The sequence below is a fragment of the Caloenas nicobarica genome, chromosome 38 (assembly GCF_036013445.1).
Source record: "Caloenas nicobarica isolate bCalNic1 chromosome 38, bCalNic1.hap1, whole genome shotgun sequence".
NCBI lineage: Eukaryota > Metazoa > Chordata > Aves > Columbiformes > Columbidae > Caloenas > Caloenas nicobarica.
Window position 1 is genome coordinate 573,611 of NC_088282.1, and position 25,502 is coordinate 599,112.

Here is a 25,502-nt window from a genome sequence, read left to right on the forward strand (position 1 = left end):
AGACAGAGGGGGCGGGGACTCGGGCCACCCGCGCTCTGATTGGCTCCCTGGGGCGGCCGCGGGGGCTGCTGGGAGCTGTAGTGCATTCTGGGGGGAACCCACCAAAAAACGGGACCCAGGCGTCCGGGCGGGGCCGAGCGGTTAAAAAGCGGCCGCGGGGCCCGGGCCGGGCAGAGGGAGCGGCGACAGCGACACGGACACGGGGACACCCGGACAGGGACACACAGGTACCCACGGGGACACCCCAGACCCCCCCTTAGAACAACAGAGACCCCCCCAGGCCCACGAAGAGCCCCCAGCCCCCCCCAGCCCCACACCCCACCCCCAGACTTACAGGGACCCCCCGACCCCTCTTAGACCCACAGGGACCCCCCCATTGACCCCCCCACACCCCCATTGGCCCCCCAGAGACCCCCCCAGACCCCCCCTTAGACCACCATTGACCCCCCCAGACCCACAGGGACCCCCCCCAGCCCCCCCCAGCCTTACAAGGACCCCCCGACCCCTCTTAGACCCAGAGGGACCCCCCCCATTGACCCCCCCACACCCCCATTGGCCTCCCAGAGACCCCCCATGTACCCCCAGTGACCCCCCAGACCCCCCCTTAGACCACCATTGACCCCCCCAGACCCACAGGGACCCCCCCAGCCCCCCCCCAGCCTTACAGGGACCCCCCCATTGACTCCCCCAGGCCCCCATTGTCCCCCCCAGACCCCCCCCCAGAACCCCCATGTACCTCAGGACCCCCCCAGACCCTCGTGTCCCCCCCAAGTGACCCCAAACCCCTCGTGTCCCCCCAGGACCCCCCCATGTGGAGCCCCGCCCCCCCCGGCCCCGCCCTCCTGCTGCTGCTGCTGCTCCGTGAGTGGGGGGGACACGGTGGGGGGACGCGGGTGACCCCGCAGGGGACCCAGGCGTCCGGCGCCGGAAGGGACCCAGGCATCCGGGCGAGGCGCCCGCTGGACCGGTCAGACCGGAAGGGGCGATGATGTCACCACCCCCCAAAATCCTGAGGTCATCGCCCCCAAAAATGAACCCCGGACGCCTGGGTCCCCTCCCGGACTCCTGGGTCCCCTCCTGAACTCCTGGGTCCCCTCTCGGATGCCTGGGTCCCTCGTTGTGGGGGGGTCCCAGGTTCTGTCACCCCCGTTTTTACGGACTTTTTTTCCCCACAGACGCTGAAATTTCGGCCGGGGAGGTTCCCCCAGGTGAGAAACACGCAAATGAGTCCCCGCATATTCATGAGCAGCCCCTTGGCTCCTCCCACAGCCGTTCTGGGGGGACCCAGGCGTCCGGGAGGGGACCCAGGCGTCCAGGAGGGGACCCAGGAGTTCGGGAGGGGACCCAGGCGACCGGGAGGGCCCCCCATCCCCCCCCGCTGTTGCAACCCCCTTCCTGCTGTCGCAACAACCCCCAGGACGGTTGAAACGGGAGGGGGGAACAACGGACCCAGGCATCCGGGGCGGGGACCCAGGCATCCGGGATGGGGAACCCAGGCGTCCTGGGGGGGACCCAGGCGTTCGAGAGACCCTCTCCAAAGGGACCCAGGCGTCCTGGGGGGAACCCAGGCGTCCTGGGGGGGACCCAGGCGTTCGAGAGACCCTCTCCAAAGGGACCCAGGTGTTCTGGGGGGGACCCAGGCGTGTGGGAGACCCTCTCCAAAGGGACCCAGGTGTCCTGGGGGGGACCCAGGCATCCGGGATGGGGAACCCAGGTGTCCTGGGGGGGACCCAGGCGTTCGAGAGACCCTCTCCAAAGGGACCCAGGTGTTCTGGGGGGGACCCAGGCGTGTGGGAGACCCTCTCCAAAGGGACCCAGGTGTCCTGGGGGGGACCCAGGCATCCGGGATGGGGAACCCAGGTGTCCTGGGGGGGACCCAGGCGTTCGAGAGACCCTCTCCAAAGGGACCCAGGTGTCCTGGGGGGGACCCAGGCATCCGGGATGGGGAACCCAGGTGTCCTGGGGGGGACCCAGGCGTTCGAGAGACCCTCTCCAAAGGGACCCAGGTGTTCTGGGGGGGACCCAGACGTGCGGGAGACCCTCTCCAAAGGGACCTAGGCGTGCAGGGGACCCAGGCGTGCCCGGGACCCTCTCCAAAGGGACCCAGGCGTCCTGGGGGGAACCCAGGCGTCCGGGGGACCCAGGCGCGCGGGTGCGTCCGCAGGGCTGGAGTGCGGGCGGCAGCGCGAGCGGGGCCGCGTGGTCGGGGGCTCGGCCGCCCGGGCCGGGCAGTGGCCGTGGCAGGTGAGTCTGCAGCTGCGGGGGCAGCACTTCTGCGGGGGGACCCTGGTAGCCCCCCAGTGGGTCCTGTCGGCTGCTCACTGCTTCATAGGGTGAGTCTGGGGGCTTGGGGGGGGCTGGGGAACCCCCCGGGGCCTCGGGAGAGCCCGGGAACCCCCTTGGGCCACCTAGAGCATCACTGGGCCCCCTAGAACCCCCTTGGGCCACCTACACCCCCCTTGGACTCCCTAGAACGTCCTTGGGCCACGTAGGAGCCACTTGGGCCACCCAGACCCTCTTTGGGCCACCTAGGACCTTACTGGGCTACCTAGAGCATCACGGGGATCCCCGGAAGCCCCTGGAACCACCTGGAACCCCCTTGGGCCCCGCAGAACCCTGTTGGGCCACCTAAAACCTTATTGGGGCACCTAGACCCCTGTTGGGCTCCCTAGAACCCCCTTGGGCCCCCCAGACCCTCTTTAGGCCCCCTAGAAACTTATTGGGCACCCCAGACCCCCCTTGGGACCCCCAGAACACCCTTGTCACCCCCTGAGACCCCCAGACCCCCCTTGGGCCCCCCAGACCCCACTGAGACCCCCAGACCCCCGTGGTCATCCCCAGATGCCCCCTGGGCCCCCCAGACCCCCCTTGTCACCCCCTGTCCCCCCCAAGACCCCTGGACCCCCTTGGGCCCCTCAGACGCTATTTAGGCCCCCTAGAAACTTATTGGGACCCCAGACCCCTCCTGGGCCCCCCAGACCCCCGTGTCACCCCTGTCCCCCCCTGGGCCCTCCAGACCCCCACTGACACCCCCAGACCCCCGTGTCACCCCCTGTCCCCCCCTGGGCCCCCAGACCCCCACTGACACCCCCAGACCCCCGTGTCACCCCCTGTCCCCCTCTGGGCCCCCCAGACCCCCACTGACACCCCCAGACCCCCGTGTCCCCCCCTGTCCCCTCCCTGGGCCCCCCAGACCCCCACTGACACCCCCAGACCCCTGTGTCACCCCCTGTCCCCCCCTGGGCCCCCCAGACCCCCACTGACACCCCCAGACCCCCGTGTCCCCCCCTGTCCCCCCCTGGGCCCCCCAGACCCCCACTGACACCCCCAGACCCCCATGTCACCCCTGTCCCCTCCCTGGGCCCCCCAGACCCCCACTGACACCCCCAGACCCCCGTGTCCCCCCCTGTCCCCTCCCTGGGCCCCCCAGACCCCCACTGACACCCCCAGACCCCCGTGTCACCCCAGACCCCCCCTGGGCCCCCCAGACCCCCGTGTCACCCCCAGACCCCCGTGTCACCCCCTGTCCCCCCCCAGCCCCTCGGGCCCCCGGGCGGAGCTGCGGGCGTGGCAGGTGGTGGCCGGGCGGCTCCGATTGGCCGAGGGCGATGACGTCAGCGATGACATCACCGGGCAGCAGCGGGCGCTGTCGGCCGTCCTGGTTCACCCCGGCTTCCGGGGCGTGGCCGGGGGTCACGACCTGGCGCTGCTGCGATTGGCCGAGCCGCTGTGGGCGGGGCCGGGGACGGGCGTGGCCCCCGTGTGCCTGCCCCGCCCCGGCCACGCCCTGCCCTTCGGCGCCACCTGCTGGGTGACCGGCTGGGGACACGTGGCCGAGAACGGTGAGGGGGCGCCCGGACGCCTGGGTCCTCTGGGGGGGACGTGGCCCCCCATTGTCCCCCTGTCCCATTGTCCCCCTGCCCCCATTATCTTCATTGTCCCCCATCCCCCTGCCCCATTGTCCCCATTTTTCCCATTGTCCCATTGTCGCCATTATCATAATTATCCTCATTGTCCCCATTATTCTCATGGCCCGCCTTGTTCCCATTGTCCTCATTGTACCATTGTCCCCATTATCGCCATTGTCCCCCTGTCCCATATCCCCATGTCCCCCCGTCCCATGTCCCCATTATCCCCATTGTCCCTGTCTCATGTCCCCCTGTCCCATGTCCCCATTGTCCCCATTGTTCCCATTGTCCCCATTGTCCCATGTCCCCCTGTCCCATATCCCCATGTCCCCCTGTCCCATGTCCCCATTATCCGCATTGTCCTCTGTCCCATGTCCCCCTGTCCCATGTCCCCATTATCCGCATTGTCCTCTGTCCCATGTCCCCCTGTCCCATGTCCCCATTATCCGCATTGTCCCCTGTCCCATGTCCCCATTATCCCCATTGTCCCCCTGTCCCATGTCCCCCTGTCCCATGTCCCCATGATCCCCATTATCCCCATTGTCCCCCTGTCCCCTGTCCAACGTTCCCCTGTCCCATGTCCCCATTATCCCCATTGTCCCCTGTCCCATTGTCCCCTGTCCCATGTTCCCCTGTCCCATATCCCCATGTTCCCCTGTCCCGTATCCCCATGTCCCCCCGTCCCATGTCCCCATTATCCCCATTGTCCCCTGTCCCGTATCCCCATGTCCCCCCGTCCCATGTCCCTATTATCCACATTGTCCCCCTGTCCCACGTCCCCCTGTCCCATATCCCCATGTTCCCCTGTCCCGTATCCCCATGTCCCCCCGTCCCATGTCCCCATTATCCCCATTGTCCCCCTGTCCCGTATCCCCATGTCCCCCCGTCCCATGTCCCCATTATCCGCATTGTCCCCATTATCCGCATTGTCCCCTGTCCCATGTTCCCCTGTCCCGTATCCCCATGTCCCCCCGTCCCATGTCCCCATTATCCCCATTGTCCCCATTGTCCCCTGTCCCATGTCCCCTGTCCCATATCCCCATGTCCCCCCGTCCCATGTCCCCATTATCCCCATTGTCCCCTGTCCCATATCCCCATGTCCCCATTATCCCCATGTCCCCCTGTCCCATATCCCCATGTCCCCCCGTCCCATGTCCCCATTATCCCCATTGTCCCCATTGTCCCCTGTCCCATGTTCCCCTGTCCCATATCCCCATGTCCCCCCGTCCCATGTCCCCATTATCCCCATTGTCCCCTGTCCCATATCCCCATGTCCCCATTATCCCCATGTCCCCCCGTCCCATGTCCCTATTATCCCCATTGTCCCCTGTCCCATGTTCCCCTGTCCCATATCCCCATGTCCCCATTATCCCCATGTCCCCCCGTCCCATGTCCCTATTATCCCCATTGTCCCCTGTCCCGTATCCCCATGTCCCCCCGTCCCATGTCCCTATTATCCCCATTGTCCCCTGTCCCGTATCCCCATGTCCCCCCGTCCCATGTCCCCATTATCCCCATTGTCCCCTGTCCCATGTTCCCCTGTCCCATATCCCCATGTCCCCCCGTCCCATGTCCCCATTATCCGCATTGTCCCCTGTCCCATGTCCCCTGTCCGTCCCGCAGTGTCCCTGCCCGCGGGGTCCCCCCTGCAGCAGGTGGCGCTGTCCCTGCTGAGCCCCCCGACCTGTAACTGTCTGCACGGGACTCTGCGGCGGCGGGAGCTGGAGCGGCCGGCCCGGCGGGGCATGGTGTGCGCGGGGGGGCAGGAGGGGCGCGGCGCCTGCCAGGTACCTATGGGACACCCTATAGACCCTATAGACCCCCCCACAGCGATGAGGGGGTTTGGGGGTTCAGGGGAGACCCGGGATGGTGTGCGCGGGGGTGCAGGAGGGGCGCGGGGCTGCCAGGTACCTATGGGACACCCTATAGACCCTATAGACCCCCCCACAGCGATGTGGGGGTTTGGGGGTTCAGGGGAGACCCGGGATGGTGTGCGCGGGGGTGCAGGAGGGGCGCGGGGCTGCCAGGTACCTATGGGACACCCTATAGACCCTATAGACCCCCCCACAGCGATGGGGGGGTTTGGGGGTTCAGGGGAGACCCGGGATGGTGTGCGCGGGGGGGCAGGAGGGGCGCGGGGCTGCCAGGTACCTATGGGACAGCCTATAGACCCTATAGACCCCCCCACAGCGATGTGGGGGTTTGGGGGTTCAGGGGAGACCCGGGATGGTGTGCGCGGGGGGGCAGGAGGGGCGCGGGGCTGCCAGGTACCTATGGCACAACCTATAGATCCTGTAGGGTCACCTGGAGAGCCTGCAGAGTCCCCGGGTGGGTGTGGGAGTTATGGGGCTTCGGGGGCGCTGGATGGGGACAGGAGGAGTGTGGCGCCTGTGAGGGATCTATAGAACACCCTATAGATGCCATAGAACCCTTAGGGTCACCTACAGGCCCTATAGAACCCACAGAGTCCCCTACAGAACGCACAGAGGGGCTATGGGCCCTATGGGGGTCCCAGGCGGACTTGGGGGCGCTGGCGCTTGTCTATGGGGCTCTATAGGGTTCTGTAGGGCTCTATATGGGTACACAGGGCTTCATAGGTGTCTATAGGTGCTCTATACCCCTCAGGCGGACCGGGGGGCGCTGTTTTGTGTCTATGGGTCCCTATGGGCCTGTGGCGTTTCGGTGGTGTCTCGGTGGCGTCTCGGTGGCGTCTCGGTGGCGTCTCGGTGGTGTCTCGGTGGTGTCTCGGTGGTGTCTCTGTGTGGTCCCGGTGGCGTCCCGGTGGCGTCCCGGTGGCGTCCCGGTGGTGTCTCTGTGGTGTCCCGGTGGTGTCCCTGTGTGGTCCCTGTGTGGTCCCGGTGGTGTCCCTGTGTGGTCCCGGTGGTGTCCCGGTGGTGTCCCTGTGTGGTCTCGGTGGCGTCCCGGTGGTGTCCCTGTGTGGTCTCGGTGGCGTCTCGGTGGCGTCTCGGTGGTGTCCCGGTGGTGTCCCGGTGGTGTCTCTGTGGTGTCCCGGTGGTGTCCCTGTGTGGTCTCGGTGGTGTCCCTGTGGTGTCCCTGTGTGGTCCCGGTGGTGTCCCTGTGTGGTCTCGGTGGTGTCCCTGTGGTGTCCCTGTGTGGTCTCGGTGGTGTCCCTGTGTGGTCTCGGTGGTGTCCCGGTGGCGTCCCGGTGGCGTCCCTGTGTGGTCTCGGTGGTGTCTCGGTGGCGTCCCGGTGGTGTCCCTGTGTGGTCCCGGTGGTGTCCCGGTGGTGTCCCTGTGTGGTCTCGGTGGTGTCCCTGTGTGGTCCCGGTGGTGTCCCGGTGGTGTCCCGGTGGCGTCCCTGTGTGGTCTCGGTGGCGTCTCGGTGGCGTCTCGGTGGCGTCTCGGTGGTGTCCCGGTGGTGTCCCTGTGTGGTCCCGGTGGCGTCCCGGTGGCGTCCCGGTGGTGTCTCTGTGGTGTCCCGGTGGTGTCCCGGTGGTGTCCCGGTGGCGTCCCGGTGGCGTCCCGGTGGTGTCTCTGTGGTGTCTCTGTGGTGTCCCGGTGGCGTCCCGGTGGCGTCCCGGTGGCGTCCCGGTGGCGTCTCTGTGGCGTCCCGGTGGCGTCCCGGTGGCGTCTCGGTGGCGTCCCGGTGGCGTCCCGGTGGCGTCCCGGTGGTTGTGTCCCCCAGGCGGACTCGGGCGGCCCGGTGGTGTGTCAGTCCGGCGGTCGGTGGGTCCAGGCCGGGGTGCTGTCGTTCTCGGCGGGCTGTGCCCGCGCGGGGGGTCCGGCCGTGGCCACGGGGCTCCCGGCCCACGCGCGCTGGCTGCGGCGCCACCTCCCGCCCGCCGCCTTCCCGCCCGGCCCCACGGAGCCGCCCCCCGCTGGGCTGGAGGACGGACTGTGCCTGGGTGAGCCGGGGGTCACCCCGGAACTGGGGGGACCCAGGAGTGCGGGAGGGACCCAGGAGTGCGGGAGGGACCCAGGAGTGCGGGAGGGACCCAGGAGTGCGGGAGGGACCCAGGAGTGCGGGAGGGGACCCAGGAGTGCGGGAGGGGACCCAGGAGTGCGGGGAGGGACCCAGGAGTGCGGGAGGGACCCAGGAGTTGGGGAGGGACCCAGGAGTGCGGGGGGACCCAGGAGTGCGGGGAGGGACCCAGGAGTGCGGGGGGACCCAGGAGTGCGGGAGGGACCCAGGAGTGCGGGAGGGGACCCAGGAGTGCGGGGAGGGGACCCAGGAGTGCGGGAGGGGACCCAGGAGTTCGGGAGGGGACCCAGGAGTGCGGGAGGGGACCCAGGAGTGCGGGAGGGGACCCAGGAGTTCGGGAGGGACCCAGCAGTCCGGGGAGGGACCCACGAGTCCGGGGAGGGGACCCAGGAGTCCGGGAGGGCCCCAGGCGTTCGGGAGGGGCCCCAGGCGTGCGGGGAGGGACCCAGGCGTTCGGGGAGGGACCCAGGCGTTCGGGGAGGGACCCAGGCGTTCGGGGAGGGACCCAGGCGTTCGGGGGGGCCCCAGGAGTTCGGGGAGGGCCCCAGGAGTTCGAGGGGGGACCCAGGCGTTCGGGAGGGGACCCAGGAGTTCGGGGAGGGGACCCAGGAGTTCGGGGAGGGGACCCAGGCGTTCGGGAGGGGACCCAGGAGTTCGGGGAGGGGACCCAGGAGTTCAGGAGGGACCCAGGAGTTCAGGAGGGACCCAGGAGTTTGGGGAGGGGACCCAGGAGTTTGGGAGGGACCCAGGAGTTCGGGAGGGGACCCAGGAGTTCAGGGAGGGACCCAGGAGTTCGGGGAGGGACCCAGGCGTTCGGGGAGGGACCCAGGCGTTCGGGGGGGCCCCAGCCGTCCAGCGTGACCCCGTTTCCCCCCCAGGCTGCGGGATGCAGGGGGGGCCCCCCCTGGCCCCCCCGTTCCCGCCGCGCCCGGCCTGGCCCTGGCTGGTCACCCTGCTGCTGGGGGGGCGCCCGCGCTGCGGGGGGGCGCTGGTGGCCGAGGCGTGGGTGCTGACGGCCGCGCAGTGCTTCATCGGGTGAGTGCGGCCGGGTGCCCCACGGCGACCCACAGACCCCGGGGTGGGGCTGAGCCCCATAGCGACCCACACACCCCGGGGTGGGGGCTGAGCCCCATAGTGACCCACAGACCCCGGGGTGGGGCTGAGCCCCACAGTGACCCACACACCCCGGCGTGGGGCTGAGCCCCATAGTGACCCACAGAGCCCGGGGTGGGGCTGAGCCCCATAGTGACCCACAGACCCCGGCGTGGGGCTGAGCCCCATAGTGACCCACAGACACCCCGGGGTGGGGCTGAGCCCCACGGCGACCCACAGACCCCGGGGTGGGGGCTGAGCCCCATAGTGACCCACAGACCCCGGCGTGGGGCTGAGCCCCATAGTGACCCACAGACCCCGGCGTGGGGCTGAGCCCCACAGTGACCCACACACCCCGGGGTGGGGCTGAGCCCCACAGTGACCCACACACCCCGGCGTGGGGGCTGAGCCCCACGGCGACCCCCCAGGGATGGGGGGCTGGGAGCCACAAAACCAACTGACAGGGCCCCAAATCCGGGAGGGGACCCAGGAGTTCGGGGGGGACCCAGGCATCCGGGAGGGACCCCGGCGTCCGGGAGGGGACCCAGGAGTTCAGGAGGGAACCTGGGCGTCCGGGAGGGACCCCGGCGTCCGGGAGGGGACCCAGGTGTTCGGGTGGGACCCAGGTGTCCGGGAGGGGACCCAGGTGTTCGGGTGGGACCCAGGAGTTCGGGAGGGACCCCGGTGCCTGGGAGGGAACCCAGGTGTCTGGGTGGGACCCCGGCGCCCGGGAGGGACCCAGGCGTCCGGGTGGGACCCAGGTGTCCGGGAGGGACCCAGGTGTCCGGGTGGGACCCCGGCGCCCGGGAGGGACCCAGGTGTTCGGGAGGGACCCCGGCGTCCGGGAGGGACCCAGGCGTCCGGGAGGGAACCCAGGTGTTCGGGTGGGACCCAGGAGTTCGGGAGGGACCCCGGCGTCCGGGAGGGACCCAGGCGTCCGGGAGGGACCCAGGCGTCCGGGAGGGACCCCGGCGCGCGGGTGGGACCCAGGTGTCCGGGAGGGACCCCGGCGCCCGGGAGGGACCCAGGTGTCCGGGAGGGACCCCGGCGCCCGGGAGGGGACCCAGGTGTTCGGGAGGGACCCCGGCGCCCGGGAGGGACCCAGGAGTTCGGGAGGGACCTAGGCGCCCGGGAGGGACCCAGGCGTCCGGGAGGGACCCAGGCGTCCGGGTGGGACCCCGGTGCCCGGGAGGGACCCTGGCGTCCGGATGGGACCCCGGCGTCCGGGTGGGACCCAGGAGTTCGGGAGGGACCCCGGCATCCGGGAGGGACCCCGGCGCCCGGGAGGGACCCAGGTGTCCGGGAGGGACCCCGGCGTCCGGGTGGGCCCCCGGTGTCCGGGAGGGAACCCAGGAGTTCGGGAGGGACCCCGGCGCCCGGGAGGGCCCCCGGCGCGCGGGTGAGCCGTGGGCCGCTCCGCAGGGCTCAGGACCCGCAGGCCTGGCGGGCGGAGGCCGCGGGCGGCGCCGCCCGCGCGGGGTCGCGGCTGCAGCTGCACGGGGCCTTCGTGGGCGCGGGGCGCGGGCGCGACCTGGCGCTGCTGCGGCTGCAGCGCCCGCTGCAGCTGGGGAGGAGCCTGCGCCCGCTGTGCCTGCCCTACGCGGAGCACGCGGCGCCGCCGGGGACGCGCTGCTGGGCCGCGCTGGGGCCGCGGGGTGAGTGGCGCCGGCGTCGCCGCGTGTCCCCGGCGGCGCCGCGTGTCCCCGGCGTGCCCCCCGCGCTGTCGCCTCCGTCCTCGCTGTCCCCAGCCCGGGCGCCGCCCTTGGCCCCGGTGTCCCCAACCTTGGTGGCCCCAGTTTCAGGGTCACCTCCATCCCCGCTGTCCCCGTCTCTCGTGTCCCCCACCGTGTCCCCCCCCGTCCCCGTGTCCCCCCGTCCTCATGTCCCCCCGTCCCCATGTCCCCCCATCCCCATGTCCCCCCGTCCCCGTGTCTCCGTGTCCCCCTATCTCCCTGTCCCCATGTCCCCCCCGTGTCCCCCCTGTTCCCCTTGTCCCCCCGTCCCCGTGTCCCCCTGTCCCCGTGTCCCCCTGTCCCCATGTCCCCCTGTCCCCCCATCTCCCTGTCCCCCTGTCCCCATGTCCCCCCATCCCCATGTCCCCCCGTCCCCGTGTCCCCCTGTCCCCCCATCTCCCTGTCCCCCCATCTCCCTGTCCCCCTGTCCCCATGTCCCCCCATCCCCATGTCCCCCCGTCCCCGTGTCCCCCCGTCCCCCTGTCCCCCTGTCCCCCCATCTCCCTGTCCCCCTGTCCCCATGTCCCCTCCGTGTCCCCGTGTCCCCCTGTCCCCGTGTCCCCCTGTCCCCCCATCTCCCTGTCCCCCTGTCCCCATGTCCCCTCCGTGTCCCCGTGTCCCCCTGTCCCCGTGTCCCCCTGTCCCCCCATCTCCCTGTCCCCCCGTCCCCGTGTCCCCCCGTCCCCGTGTCCCCCTGTCCCCATGTCCCCCCGTCCCCATGTCCCCCTGTCCCCATGTCCCCCTGTCCCCCCATCCCCATGTCCCCCCATCCCCATGTCCCCCCGTCCCCATGTCCCCCCGTGTCCCCATGTCCCCCATCCCCATGTCCCCGTGTCCCCCGTCCCCGTGTCCCCCCGTGTCCCCATGTCCCCCATCCCCATGTCCCCCATCCCCATGTCCCCGTGTCCCCCGTCCCCGTGTCCCCCCGTGTCCCCGTGTCCCCCATCCCCGTGTCCCCCCATGTCCCCCGTCCCTTTGTCCCCCCGTGTCCCCATGTCCCCCATCCCCATGTCCCCTGTCCCCCCGTGTCCCCATGTTCCCCGTCCCCATGTCCCCATGTCCCCCATCCCCATGTCCCCCGTCCCCATGTCCCCCGTCCCCCTGTCCCCCCGTGTCCCCATGTCCCCTGTCCCCCCATGTCCCCCGTCCCCATGTCCCCCGTCCCCCTGTCCCCCCGTGTCCCCATGTCCCCCGTCCCCATGTCCCCGTGTCCCCCCAGGCCCGTGGGTCCCCGAGCAGCTGCTCAGTGTGGAGGTGACAATGGCCGAGTCCTGCGGGGACACTGGGGACGCCGAGGGGACCCCGACGCCCCCCGACACCGTCTGTGTTACCGGCCCCGACAACGACACCGCCTGCCAGGTCCCGCAGTGTCCCCCCGTGGCCCCAGACGTCCCTCCCGGGGTCCCCTGGGTCTCTTTGGAGGGTTTTGGGGTCCCCATGTCCCTTTTGGGGTCCCCTGGGTCCCTTTTTGGGGTGTGGGTGGGATCCCTTTCGGGGGGTTTTGGGGTCCCCTGGGTCCCTTTTGGGGGGTCTCTAGGCCCTTTGGGGGGTCCCCGTGTCCCTTCTGGGGTCCCCAGATCCCTTTTTGGGGGGTTTTGGGTCACTTTTGAGGTCCCTTGTGTTCCCATGACCCTTTGGGGGTTTGTTGGGGTCCCTGGATCCCTTTTTGGGGTCCCTCGGTGTCCCCACGTCCGTTTTGGGGTCCCCATTTCTCACTCTGGGGTCCCTTTCGGGATGTTTGGGGGGGGGGTCGGGGTCCTTTTTGGGGTCCCTCGGTGTCCCCATGTCCCTTTTCGGGGTCCCCTGGGTCCCTTTCGGGATGTTTTGGGGGGGCTGGGGTGTCTCCCTTTGCGGGGGGTGACCCCAGGACACCCTGTCCCCACTTTCGGGGTGTCCCCCCCCCCAACATGACCCTGATTTTGGGGTGTCCCCCCGCAGGCGCCGCCGGGGTCCCCCCTGTTCTGCCTGGAGCGGGGGGTCTGGTTCCTGCTGGGGGCGGCCGGCGGGGGGGGCTGCGGGGGGCAGGGCCCCCCCAAGTTCACGGCCACCCCCCAATACGAGCGCTGGATTCTGGGGGTCACCCGGGAGGCCTATTTCAGCCAGACCCCCCCCGACCCCCGCGAGGAGGAGGAGGAGGAGGAGGAGGAGGATGGGGGGGACCCCGACATCTGGGGGGACCCCAACAGCTGGGAGGAGCCTGGAGGCTGGCGGGACACCCCGACCATGGCGGACCCAGGCGTCCGGGAGCGCCCCAATACTACAGGGGACCCCAGGACCGCTGAGGACCCAGGCGTCCGGGAGCGCCCCAATACTACAGGGGACCCCAGGACCGCTGAGGACCCAGGCGTCCGGGAGCACCCCAATACTACAGGGGACCCAGGCATCCGGGGGGACCCAGGCGTCCTGGATCATGCCGAAACCAGTGAGGACCCAGGCGTCCGGGGCAAACCCCACCCCACAGGGGACCCAGGCATCCGGGAGCACCCTGAAACCACAGGAGCCTCCGGTATCTGGGAGGACCCAGGCGTCCGGCGGGACCCAGGCGTCCGGGGGGACCCTGCCACCTGGCGCCAGGCCCAGCTCCCCGAGGACCCTGACGCTTGGGGGGACCCTGAATCCTGGGAGGACCCAGGCGTCCGGGAGGGGACCCAGGTGTCCGGGGGGGACCCAGGCGTCCGGGAATGCTTTGTCCAGGCCTGACCCCCATTTTTTGGGGAGGTTCTGAGCAATAAATTGGGGGGGTCAGCAGAGTCACTGCCTCTTCCTGGGGGTCCCACCCCCAGCGTCACACACTTGGGGGGCCCAGCCCCATTTTGGGGGGGCGGGGGGTTCATCCCATTTTTGGGGTTTCCAGCCCTGGGAACCCCGGAGTTTGCAAGGGGACCCAGGAGTTCGGGAGGGGACCCAGGAGTTCAGGCCCCTCCCTGTATCCCGCATCCGGCCGGTTCCCGGGTTGGGACCCAGGCGTCCGGGGGGGGACCCAGGCGTCCGGGTGCTTCCATACAAGGCCACCGAGGGGCCCGCGTGCGGTGACGTCAGCCGGGGGGGCCACACCCCGTCCCAGCCATGGAGGACCTGGGTGAGGACCGCGTCCGTCTGTCCGTCCGTCGGTCCCGGGGGAGGGGGGGACCCGGACGCCTGGGACCCTCTCGAACTCCTGGGTCCCCTCACACCCCCTCCCCAGACGCCCTATTGGCTGACCTGGAGATGACGTCACGGCTGGCGCGCCCCCCTTCCCCCCCCGGTGGGGACATTCCCCCCCCCCGGCCACCACCCCCCTACGGTCACGTGAGCGATGGGGACATGGGGGGCACTGGGGACATTGGGGCACTGGGGACATTGGGGGCACTGGGGGCACTGGGGACATTGGGGACATTGGGGACATGGGGGCACTGGGGACATTGGGGGCACTGGGGGCACTGGGGGAACTGGGGACATTGGGGCACTGGGGACGCTGGGGGCTTTGGGGCACGGGGGACATTGGGGACACTGGGGACATTGGGGGAACTGGGGACACTGGGGACATTGGGGGCACTGGGGGCACTGGGGACATTGGGGCACCGGGGACATTGGGGACATTGGGGGAACTGGGGACACTGGGAACATTGGGGGCACTGGGGACATTGGGGACACTGGGGGAACTGGGGACATTGGGGCACCGGGGACGCTGGGGGCTTTGGGGCACTGGGGACATTGGGGACACTGGGGACATTGGGGGAACTGGGGACACTGGGGACATTGGGGGCACTGGGGACATTGGGGCACCGGGGACATTGGGGACATTGGGGGAACTGGGGACACTGGGGACATTGGGGGCACTGGGGACATTGGGGGAACTGGGGACATTGGGGGCACTGGGGACATTGGGGACACTGGGGACATTGGGGGAACTGGGGACACTGGGGACATTGGGGACACTGGAGACATTGGGGACACTGGGGGCATGGGGGGGGTGACAATGTCCCGTGTCCCCATTTAACCCCTCAATGTTTCTGTCCCCAGGTGCCGGGGGGGGACACGGAGCAGCTTTACAGGTCTAGGGGGGACATGGGGACATTGGGGGATAATGGGGACAACGGGGATAATGGGGACGTTGGGGGACAATGGGGACGTTGGGGGACAATGGGGATATGGGGACAATGGGGATATGGGGACAATGGGGATATGGGGACATGGGGACAATGGGGATAATGGAGACAATGGGGATATGGGGACAATGGGGATAATGGGACAATGGGGATGATGGGACAATGGGGATGATGGGGACATGGGGACAGGGGGATGATGGGGATACGGGGACACTGGGGACATGGGGGCACTGGGGACATGGGGACGTGTCCCCTCCCCCAGCTCGGTTTGGAGGCCCCGCCCCCCCCGGGCCCCGCCCGCTCTGGGGCAGCTCGAGCGCCTCCTGCGGGACCTGGACGGCACCCAGGGGGGAACCGCAGGTACTGGGACCCCAAAACCCGCAAATCACCCCCAAATCAGACCCGAAATCACCCCCAAAATCACCCCAAAGTCAGACCCGAAATCACCCCCAAAGTCACCCCAAACCCTCCTGAAATCACCCCAAATATCCCCCCCAAATCACCCCCAACCCCCCCAATCCCCCCAGCCGAACTCCAGCCCCACGTGCCCCCCACGAAGACCCCGGAGCTTCCACCTCCCCCCAGCTTTGGGGCGTCCCCCCCCCGGTAAGTACCCCCCCCACACCCCACCGCCTCCACCCCCCAAAACCACCATTTTTCACCCCAAGACTCCCCCCGCGCCCCCTAGAAATTTGGGGGCACCCCCCACGTCGGCCACGCAAGAGCTGGACCGTTTGATGGCCTCACTCGCCGACTTCAACCTTCACCCCCCTGTAAGTCCCGGGGGGTTTTGGGGTGTCCCCCTCCCCACATGACCCTTCCCCCCCATAAGTTTCTTTTGGGGTCTTTTCCCCCCCCAGCCCCCCCAAAAAACGGGGGTTCCTGCGGGGGGGAACCTTGAGGAGCTGCTGGTGACGCTGGAGCAGGACCTGACGCGTCGGGGGGTCCCCACCCAGGACAAGGGGGTTTGTGGGGGTTGCCGGCAGCCAATCGTGGGCAAGGTGGGTTTGGGGGGCCCCTGGGACAGGGAGGGACCCCAAAGTTGGGGGGGAGCCCTAAAAAGTTAGGGGGTTTTGTGGGGAACCCCGAAGTTGGGGCTTTTTTGGAGGCACCTTCAATGGGACCAAGATGGGGATGGCCCTTCGTTGAACCCCCAAAATGGGGGGTCTTTTGGTGAACGCAAAGTGTGGGGGGTGTTTGGGTACCCCAGAGTGGGGGGGGGACACTTGGTGACCCCCAAAATGGGGGGACGGGTGGGGAACTCCGAAAGTTGGGGGAGGTCTTGCGGTGCACCCCAAAGTTGGGGCTTCTTTGGAGGCACCTGCAACGGGGCCAAGATGGGGATGGTCCCCCATTGAACCCCAGGAATGGGGGGGTCCTTTGGCGCCCCCCCCAAGTTGGGGGGTCCCCCCCGAAGTGGGGGTGTCCCCCAACCGGGGGGCGTCCCCAATGTCCCCCCCCAGGCTCTGGTGGCTTTGGGGCGGCCCTGGCACCCCGAACATCTGGTGTGTGGGCACTGCGGGGAGGCCCTGGGTGGGTCCCCGTTTCTGGAGCGGGGGGGGGTCCCCTATTGCCCCCCCGACTACGGGCGCCTCTTCGCCCCCAAATGCGCCCGGTGCCACCAGCCCGTGCTGCAGGTGACAGTGGGGACACGGGGGGACACGGGGGGATGTGGGGGGACATGGGACATCGGGGGGGACGTGGGACCCTATGAGGGGACACGGGGAGACACAGGGGAACATGGAGGTCACGGGGGGACACGGGGTCATGGGGGAACATGGGGGTCACGGGGGGACACGGGGTCATGGGGGAACATGGGGGTCACGGGGGGACACGGGGTCATGGGGGAACATGGGGGTCACGGGGGGACACGGGGTCATGGGGGAACATGGGGGTCACGGGGGGACATGGGATGTTATGGGGGGACATGGGACCTTATGGGGGGTCATGAGGGGATGTGGGACCTTATGGGGGGACATGGGGACGTGGGGGGACGCGGAGGGACACGGGACCTTATGGGGGGACATGGGGGGCCGTGGGGGGCCGCGGGGGCCATGGCGCACGTCCCCGTGTCCCCGTCGTGTCCCCCAGGAGGTGGTGACGGCGCTGGGACACACGTGGCACCCCCAGCACTTCTGCTGCGCCCACTGCGGAAAACCCCTGGGGGACCAGGGTGGGTGCCCCGTCCCCGTGTCCCCCCGTCCCCGTGTCCCTGCGATGTCCCCACGGTGTCCCCTGGATCCCATGATGTCCCCACGATGTCCCCATGTCCCCATGATGTCCCTGTGATGTCCCCGCATCCCATCCCCTTGATGTCCCCTTGACCCCACGATGTCCCCGTGATGTCCCCACGATGTCCTCGTGTCCCCAGGGTTCCTGGAGCAGGACGGACGTCCCTTCTGTCCCCACGACTTCTCCCGCCTCTTCTCCCCGCGCTGTCTCGGCTGCTCGGGTCCCGTCCTGGCCGAGTTCGTGGCCGCCATGGGGGGGTTGTGGCACCCCCGGTGCTTCGTCTGCCAGGTGACCGTCCCGGGACACCCCCCCCCGTGTCCCCGTGTCCCCCGGGACACCCCCACCCATGTCCCTGCGCCCCCGTGTCCCCGTGCCCCTGGTGTCCCTGGGCTTCTCCCAGCCCGTGTCTCCTGGTCCTTGGTGTCCCCATGTCCTCGTGTCCCCATCACCCCCGTGGTCCCTGATGTCCCCATGTCCTCGTGCCCCATCACCCCCGTGGTCCCTGATGTCCCCATGTCCTCGTGTCCCCATCACCCCCGTGGTCCTTGGTGTCCCCATGTCCTCGTGTCCCCATCACCCCCGTGGTCCCTGATGTCCCCATGTCCTCGTGCCCCATCACCCCCGTGGTCCCTGATGTCCCCATGTCCTCGTGTCCCCATCACCCCCGTGGTCCTTGGTGTCCCCATGTCCTCGTGTCCCCATCACCCCCGTGGTCCTTGGTGTCCCCATGTCCTCGTGTCCCCATCACTCCCATGATCCCTGGTGTCCCCACGTCCCTGGTGTCCCTATGTCCCCATCACCCTCATGGTCCCTCATGTCTCCATGTCCCTGGTGTCCCCATGTCCCCATCCCATGGTCCCTGGTGTCCCCCCATCGCACGTCTCCTCGTCCTTGGTGTTCCTGGTGTCCCCACGTCCCCATCACCCCTGTGATCCCTGGTGTCCCCGTGTCCCTGGTGTCCCCATGTCCCCACCCCACGGTTCCTGGGGTCCCCATGTCCCTGGTGTCCCCCCACACCTGGTGTCCCCCCATGCCATGTCCCCCTATCCCTGATGTCCCCATGTCCCCATGTCCCCAGGAGTGCTCCTCCCCCTTCCCCAGCGGCACCTTCTTCGAGGACAACGGGCGCCCCGTCTGCGAGCGGCACCGCCGCGTGTCCCCAGTGTCCCCGGGGTCCCCAGCGCCGGGTCCCAGTGTCCCCGCTGCTCAACGTGGACAATAAAACACCCAAAAGTGATGGGATTTGGAATCGGTTCGGGGGGGTTTTTGGTGTCTCACATCATGGGGTGATCCCAAAATAAAGGTGGGGGGTACTGGGGTGACCCTGGGGGATCCGAAAGAAGCTGAAAGAGCCCGACAGAGCCCGACAGAGCCCGACAGAGCCCGACAGAGCCTGACAGAGCCCAATAGAGCCCAATAGAGCCCAATAGAGCCCAATAGAGCCCAACAGAGCCTGACAGAGCCCAACAGAGCCTGACAGAGCCCAACAGAGCCCGACAGAGCCCAATAGAGCCCGACAGAGCCCAATAGAGCCCAATAGAGACCAATAGAGCCCAATAGAGACCGACAGAGCCTGACAGAGCCCGACAGAGCCCAACAGAGCCCGACAGAGCCTGACAGAGCCCAATAGAGCCCAATAGAGCCCAATAGAGCCCGACAGATCCCGACAGAGCCCAACAGAGCCCAACAGAGCCCGACAGAGCCCAACAGAGCCTGACAGAGCCCAACAGAGCCTGACAGAGCCCGACAGAGCCCAGCACAGCCCAATAGAGCCCGACAGAGCCCGACAGAGCCCGACAGAGCCCAGTAGAGCCCGACAGAGCCCGACAGAGCCCGACAGAGCCCAGTAGAGCCCGACAGAGCCCGACAGAGCCCGACAGAGCCCAGTAGAGCCCAGTAGAGCCCGACAGAACCCGACAGAGCCCGACAGAGCCCGACAGGGCCCGACAGAGCCCGACAGAGCCCAGTAGAGCCCGACAGAGCCCGACAGAGCCCGACAGACATCGACAGAGCCCAGTAGAGCCCAGTAGAGCCCGACAGAGCCCGACAGAGCCCGACAGAGCCCGACAGAGCCCAGTAGAGCCCAGTAGAGCCCGACAGAGCCCGACAGAGCCCAGTAGAGCCCGACAGAGCCCGACAGAGCCCGACAGAGCCCAGTAGAGCCCAGTAGAGCCCAACAGAGCCCGACAGAGTCCGACAGAGCCCAGTAGCGCCCGACAGAGCCCGACAGAGCCCGACAGAGCCCAGTAGAGCCCAGTAGAGCCCGACAGAGCCCGACAGAGCCCGACAGAGCCCAATAGTGCCCAATAGAGCCCAGTAGAGCCCGACAGAGCCCGACAGAGCCCGACAGAGCCCAGTAGAGCCCAGTAGAGCCCGACAGAGCCCGACAGAGCCCGACAGAGCCCAGTAGAGCCCAGTAGAGCCCGACAGAGCCCGACAGAGCCCGACAGAGCCCGACAGGGCCCGACAGAGCCCGACAGAGCCCAGTAGAGCCCGACAGAGCCCGACAGAGCCCGACAGAGCCCAGTAGAGCCCGACAGAGCCCGACAGAGCCCAGTAGAGCCCGACAGAGCCTGACAGAGCCCGACAGAGCCCGACAGAGCCCAGTAGAACCCGACAGAGCCCAGTAGAGCCCGACAGAGCCCGACAGAGCCCGACAGAGCCCAGTAGAGCCCGACAGAGCCCAACAGAGCCCGACAGAGCCCGACAGAGCCTGACAGAGCCCAACAGAGCCTGACAGAGCCCGACAGAGCCCAGCACAGCCCAATAGAGCCCGACAGAGCCCGACAGAGCCCGACAGAGCCCAGTAGAGCCCGACAGAGCCCGACAGAGCCCGACAGAGCCCAGAAGCGCCCGACAGAGCCCGACAGAGCCCAGTAGAGCCCAGTAGAGCCTGACAGAGCCCGACAGAGCCCAGTAGAGCCCGACAGAGCCCGACAGAGCCCGACAGAGCCCAGTAGAGCCCAGTAGAGCCCGACAGAGCCCGACAGAGCCCGACAGGGCCCGACAGAGCCCGACAGAGCCCAGTAGAGCCCAGTAGAGCCCGACAGAGCCCGACAGAGCCCGACAGAGCCCAATAGAGCCCAATAGAGCCCAACAGAGCCTGACAGAGCCCAACAGAGCCTGACAGAGCCCGACAGAGCCCAGCACAGCCCAATAGAGCCCGACAGAGCCCGACAGAGCCCGACAGAGCCCGACAGAGCCCAGTAGAGCCCGACAGAGCCCGACAGAGCCCGACAGAGCCCAGTAGCGCCCGACAGAGCCCGACAGAGCCCAGTAGAGCCCAGTAGAGCCTGACAGAGCCCGACAGAGCCCAGTAGAGCCCGACAGAGCCCGACAGAGCCCGACAGAGCCCGACAGAGCCCAGTAGAGCCCGACAGAGCCCGACAGAGCCCGACAGGGCCCGACAGAGCCCGACAGAGCCCAGTAGAGCCCAGTAGAGCCCGACAGAGCCCGACAGAGCCCGACAGAGCCCAATAGAGCCCAATAGAGCCCAACAGAGCCTGACAGAGCCCAACAGAGCCTGACAGAGCCTGACAGAGCCCAACAGAGCCCAATAGAGCCCAATAGAGCCCGACAGAGCCCGACAGAGCCCGACAGAGCCCAGTAGAGCCCGACAGAGCCCGACAGAGCCCGACAGAGCCCAGTAGAGCCCAGTAGAGCCCGACAGAACCCGACAGAGCCCGACAGAGCCCGACAGGGCCCGACAGAGCCCGACAGAGCCCAGTAGAGCCCGACAGAGCCCGACAGAGCCCGACAGAGACCGACAGAGCCCAGTAGAGCCCAGTAGAGCCCGACAGAGCCCGACAGAGCCCGACAGAGCCCGACAGAGCCCAGTAGAGCCCAGTAGAGCCCGACAGAGCCCGACAGAGCCCAGTAGAGCCCGACAGAGCCCGACAGAGCCCGACAGAGCCCAGTAGAGCCCAGTAGAGCCCGACAGAACCCGACAGAGCCCGACAGAGCCCGACAGGGCCCGACAGAGACCGACAGAGCCCAGTAGAGCCCGACAGAGCCCGACAGAGCCCGACAGAGACCGACAGAGCCCAGTAGAGCCCAGTAGAGCCCGACAGAGCCCGACAGAGCCCGACAGAGCCCAGTAGAGCCCAGTAGAGCCCGACAGAGCCCGACAGAGCCCAGTAGAGCCCGACAGAGCCCGACAGAGCCCGACAGAGCCCAGTAGAGCCCAGTAGAGCCCAACAGAGCCTGACAGAGCCCAACAGAGCCTGACAGAGCCCGACAGGGCCCGACAGAGCCCAACAGAGCCCGACAGAGCCCGACAGAGCCTGACAGAGCCCAATAGAGCCCAATAGAGCCCAATAGAGCCCAATAGAGCCCAACAGAGCCTGACAGAGCCCAACAGAGCCTGACAGAGCCCAACAGAGCCCGACAGAGCCCAATAGAGCCCGACAGAGCCCAATAGAGCCCAATAGAGACCAATAGAGCCCAATAGAGACCGACAGAGCCTGACAGAGCCCGACAGAGCCCAACAGAGCCCGACAGAGCCTGACAGAGCCCAATAGAGCCCAATAGAGCCCAATAGAGCCCAATAGAGCCCAATAGAGCCCGACAGATCCCGACAGAGCCCAACAGAGCCCAACAGAGCCCGACAGAGCCCAACAGAGCCTGACAGAGCCCAACAGAGCCCGACAGAGCCCGACAGAGCCCAGCACAGCCCAATAGAGCCCGACAGAGCCCGACAGAGCCCGACAGAGCCCAGTAGAGCCCGACAGAGCCCGACAGAGCCCGACAGAGCCCAGTAGAGCCCGACAGAGCCCGACAGAGCCCGACAGAGCCCAGTAGAGCCCAGTAGAGCCCGACAGAACCCGACAGAGCCCGACAGAGCCCGACAGGGCCCGACAGAGCCCGACAGAGCCCAGTAGAGCCCGACAGAGCCCGACAGAGCCCGACAGAGCCCGACAGAGCCCAGTAGAGCCCAGTAGAGCCCGACAGAGCCCGACAGAGCCCGACAGAGCCCAGTAGAGCCCAGTAGAGCCCGACAGAGCCCGACAGAGCCCGACAGAGCACAGTAGAGCCCAGTAGAGCCCAACAGAGCCCGACAGAGTCCGACAGAGCCCAGTAGCGCCCGACAGAGCCCGACAGAGCCCGACAGAGCCCAGTAGAGCCCAGTAGAGCCCGACAGAGCCCGACAGAGCCCGACAGAGCCCAATAGTGCCCAATAGAGCCCAGTAGAGCCCGACAGAGCCCGACAGAGCCCGACAGAGCCCAGTAGAGCCCAGTAGAGCCCGACAGAGCCCGACAGAGCCCAGTAGAGCCCAGTAGAGCCCGACAGAGCCCGACAGAGCCCGACAGAGCCCGACAGGGCCCGACAGAGCCCGACAGAGCCCAGTAGAGCCCGACAGAGCCCGACAGAGCCCGACAGAGCCCAGTAGAGCCCGACAGAGCCCGACAGAGCCCGACAGAGCCCAGTAGAGCCCGACAGAGCCTGACAGAGCCCGACAGAGCCCGACAGAGCCCAGTAGAACCCGACAGAGCCCAGTAGAGCCCGACAGAGCCCGACAGAGCCCGACAGAGCCCAGTATAGCCCAGTAGAGCCCAACAGAGCCCGACAGAGCCCGACAGAGCCCGACAGAGCCCAACAGATCCCAACAGAGCCTGACAGAGCCCAACAGAGCCTGACAGAGCCCGACAGAGCCCAGCACAGCCCAATAGAGCCCGACAGAGCCCGACAGAGCCCGACAGAGCCCAGTAGAGCCCGACAGAGCCCGACAGAGCCCGACAGAGCCCAGTAGCGCCCGACAGAGCCCGACAGAGCCCAGTAGAGCCCAGTAGAGCCCGACAGAGCCCGACAGAGCCCAGTAGAGCCCAGTAGAGCCCGACAGAGCCCGACAGAGCCCGACAGAGCCCAGTAGAGCCCAGTAGAGCCCAGTAGAGCCCGACAGAGTCCGACAGAGCCCAGTAGCGCCCGACAGAGCCCGACAGAGCCCAGTAGAGCCCGACAGAGCCCGACAGAGCCCGACAGAGCCCGACAGAGCCCAATAGTGCCCAATAGAGCCCAGTAGAGCCCGACAGAGCCCGACAGAGCCCGACAGAGCCCAGTAGAGCCCAGTAGAGCCCGACAGAGCCCGACAGAGCCCGACAGAGCCCAGTAGAGCCCAGTAGAGCCCGACAGAGCCCGACAGGGCCCGACAGAGCCCAGTAGAGCCCGACAGAGCCCGACAGAGCCCAGTAGAGCCCGACAGAGCCCGACAGAGCCCGACAGAGCCCAGTAGAGCCCGACAGAGCCCGACAGAGCCCGACAGAGCCCAGTAGAGCCCGACAGAGCCTGACAGAGCCCGACAGAGCCCGACAGGGCCCGACAGAGCCCAGTAGAGCCCAGTATAGCCCAGTAGAGCCCAACAGAGCCCGACAGAGCCCGACAGAGCCCAATAGTGCCCAATAGAGCCCAGTAGAGCCCAGTAGAGCCCGACAGAGCCCGACATAGCCCGACAGAGCCCGACAGAGCCCAACAGAGCCCGACAGGGCCCGACAGGGCCCGACAGAGCCCAGTAGAGCCCGACAGAGCCCGACAGAGCCCGACAGAGCCCAGTAGAGCCCGACAGAGCCCGACAGAGCCCGACAGAGCCCGACAGAGCCCAATAGAGCCCGACAGAGCCCGACAGAGCCCGACAGGGCCCGACAGAACCCGACAGAGCCCAATAGTGCCCAATAGAGCCCAGTAGAGCCCGACAGAGCCCGACAGAGCCCGACAGAGCCCAGTAGAGCCCAGTAGAGCCTGACAGAGCCCGACAGAGCCCGACAGAGCCCAGTAGAGCCCAGTAGAGCCCGACAGAGCCCGACAGAGCCCGACAGGGCCCGACAGAGCCCGACAGAGCCCAGTAGAGCCCAGTAGAGCCCGACAGAGCCCGACAGAGCCCGACAGAGCCCAATAGAGCCCAACAGAGCCTGACAGAGCCCAACAGAGCCTGACAGAGCCTGACAGAGCCCAACAGAGCCCAATAGAGCCCAGTAGAGCCCGACAGAGCCCGACAGAGCCCGACAGAGCCCAGTAGAGCCCAGTAGAGCCCGACAGAGCCTGACAGAGCCCAACAGAGCCTGACAGAGCCCGACAGAGCCCGACAGAGCCCGACAGAGCCCAGTAGAGCCCGACAGAGCCCGACAGAGCCCGACAGAGCCCAGTAGAGCCCAGTAGAGCCCGACAGAACCCGACAGAGCCCGACAGAGCCCGACAGGGCCCGACAGAGCCCGACAGAGCCCAGTAGAGCCCGACAGAGCCCGACAGAGCCCAACAGAGACCGACAGAGCCCAGTAGAGCCCAGTAGAGCCCGACAGAGCCCGACAGAGCCCGACAGAGCCCAGTAGAGCCCAGTAGAGCCCGACAGAGCCCGACAGAGCCCAGTAGAGCCCGACAGAGCCCGACAGAGCCCGACAGAGCCCAGTAGAGCCCGACAGAGCCCGACAGAGCCCGACAGAGCCCAGTAGAGCCCGACAGAGCCCGACAGAGCCCGACAGAGCCCAGTAGAGCCCAGTAGAGCCCGACAGAACCCGACAGAGCCCGACAGAGCCCGACAGAGCCCGACAGAGCCCAGTAGAGCCCGACAGAGCCCGACAGAGCCCGACAGAGACCGACAGAGCCCAGTAGAGCCCGACAGAGCCCGACAGAGCCCGACAGAGCCCAGTAGAGCCCAGTAGAGCCCGACAGAGCCCGACAGAGCCCAGTAGAGCCCGACAGAGCCCGACAGAGCCCGACAGAGCCCAGTAGAGCCCAGTAGAGCCCAACAGAGCCCGACAGAGTCCGACAGAGCCCAGTAGCGCCCGACAGAGCCCGACAGAGCCCGACAGAGCCCAGTAGAGCCCAGTAGAGCCCGACAGAGCCCGACAGAGCCCGACAGAGCCCAATAGTGCCCAATAGAGCCCAGTAGAGCCCGACAGAGCCCGACAGAGCCCGACAGAGCCCAGTAGAGCCCAGTAGAGCCCGACAGAGCCCGACAGAGCCCGACAGAGCCCAGTAGAGCCCAGTAGAGCCCGACAGAGCCCGACAGAGCCCGACAGAGCCCGACAGGGCCCGACAGAGCCCGACAGAGCCCGACAGAGCCCAGTAGAGCCCGACAGAGCCTGACAGAGCCCGACAGAGCCCGACAGAGCCCAGTAGAACCCGACAGAGCCCAGTAGAGCCCGACAGAGCCCGACAGAGCCCGACAGAGCCCAGTATAGCCCAGTAGAGCCCAACAGAGCCCGACAGAGCCCGACAGAGCCCGACAGAGCCCAACAGAGCCCAACAGAGCCTGACAGAGCCCAACAGAGCCTGACAGAGCCCGACAGAGCCCAGCACAGCCCAATAGAGCCCGACAGAGCCCGACAGAGCCCGACAGAGCCCGACAGAGCCCAGTAGAGCCCGACAGAGCCCGACAGAGCCCGACAGAGCCCAGTAGAGCCCGACAGAGCCCGACAGAGCCCGACAGAGCCCAGTAGAGCCCAGTAGAGCCCGACAGAACCCGACAGAGCCCGACAGAGCCCGACAGGGCCCGACAGAGCCCGACAGAGCCCAG

At 68.0% G+C, this 25,502-nt stretch overlaps 2 protein-coding genes across 3 annotated transcripts; both read left to right on the forward strand.

The window, feature by feature from the left end:
• Positions 1-148: 148 nt before the first annotated feature.
• On the forward strand, positions 149-13,473 carry LOC136001207 (serine protease 53-like). The gene is made up of 11 exons (XM_065655298.1): positions 149-227; positions 801-861; positions 1,176-1,208; positions 2,165-2,333; positions 3,538-3,842; positions 5,532-5,695; positions 7,554-7,773; positions 8,729-8,885; positions 10,365-10,597; positions 11,895-12,034; positions 12,614-13,473. The coding sequence occupies exons 2-11, from the start codon at positions 810-812 to the stop codon at positions 13,373-13,375; spliced, it is 2,235 nt and encodes a 744-aa protein (XP_065511370.1). The 5' UTR covers positions 149-227; positions 801-809; the 3' UTR covers positions 13,376-13,473.
• A 150-nt stretch (positions 13,474-13,623) lies between these two features.
• LOC136001211 (transforming growth factor beta-1-induced transcript 1 protein-like) lies at positions 13,624-18,248 on the forward strand. Of its 2 annotated transcripts, XM_065655304.1 has the most exons (11): positions 13,624-13,754; positions 13,860-13,963; positions 14,678-14,709; positions 15,026-15,123; positions 15,291-15,369; positions 15,452-15,536; positions 15,624-15,764; positions 16,227-16,400; positions 16,855-16,936; positions 17,135-17,283; positions 18,074-18,248. In XM_065655304.1, the coding sequence occupies exons 1-11, from the start codon at positions 13,742-13,744 to the stop codon at positions 18,215-18,217; spliced, it is 1,101 nt and encodes a 366-aa protein (XP_065511376.1). In that variant the 5' UTR covers positions 13,624-13,741; the 3' UTR covers positions 18,218-18,248. The 2 variants fall into 2 exon arrangements, with proteins under 2 accessions (XP_065511376.1, XP_065511377.1); XM_065655305.1 differs by lacking the exon at positions 16,227-16,400.
• Positions 18,249-25,502: the final 7,254 nt, after the last annotated feature.

Coding starts and splice junctions, on each gene's coding strand:
- LOC136001211 (XM_065655304.1), top strand. Junction 13,964..14,677: donor CACCACCCCCCTACGGTCAC/GTGAGCGATGGG, acceptor TTCTGTCCCCAG/GTGCCGGGGGGGGACACGGA. Junction 15,537..15,623: donor ACTTCAACCTTCACCCCCCT/GTAAGTCCCGGG, acceptor TTCCCCCCCCAG/CCCCCCCAAAAAACGGGGGT.
- LOC136001207 (XM_065655298.1), top strand. CDS start 810: ATGTGGAGCCCCGCCCCCCCCGGCCCCGCCCTCCTGCTGCTGCTGCTG. Junction 3,843..5,531: donor GGGACACGTGGCCGAGAACG/GTGAGGGGGCGC, acceptor TCCGTCCCGCAG/TGTCCCTGCCCGCGGGGTCC. Junction 5,696..7,553: donor AGGGGCGCGGCGCCTGCCAG/GTACCTATGGGA, acceptor TGTGTCCCCCAG/GCGGACTCGGGCGGCCCGGT.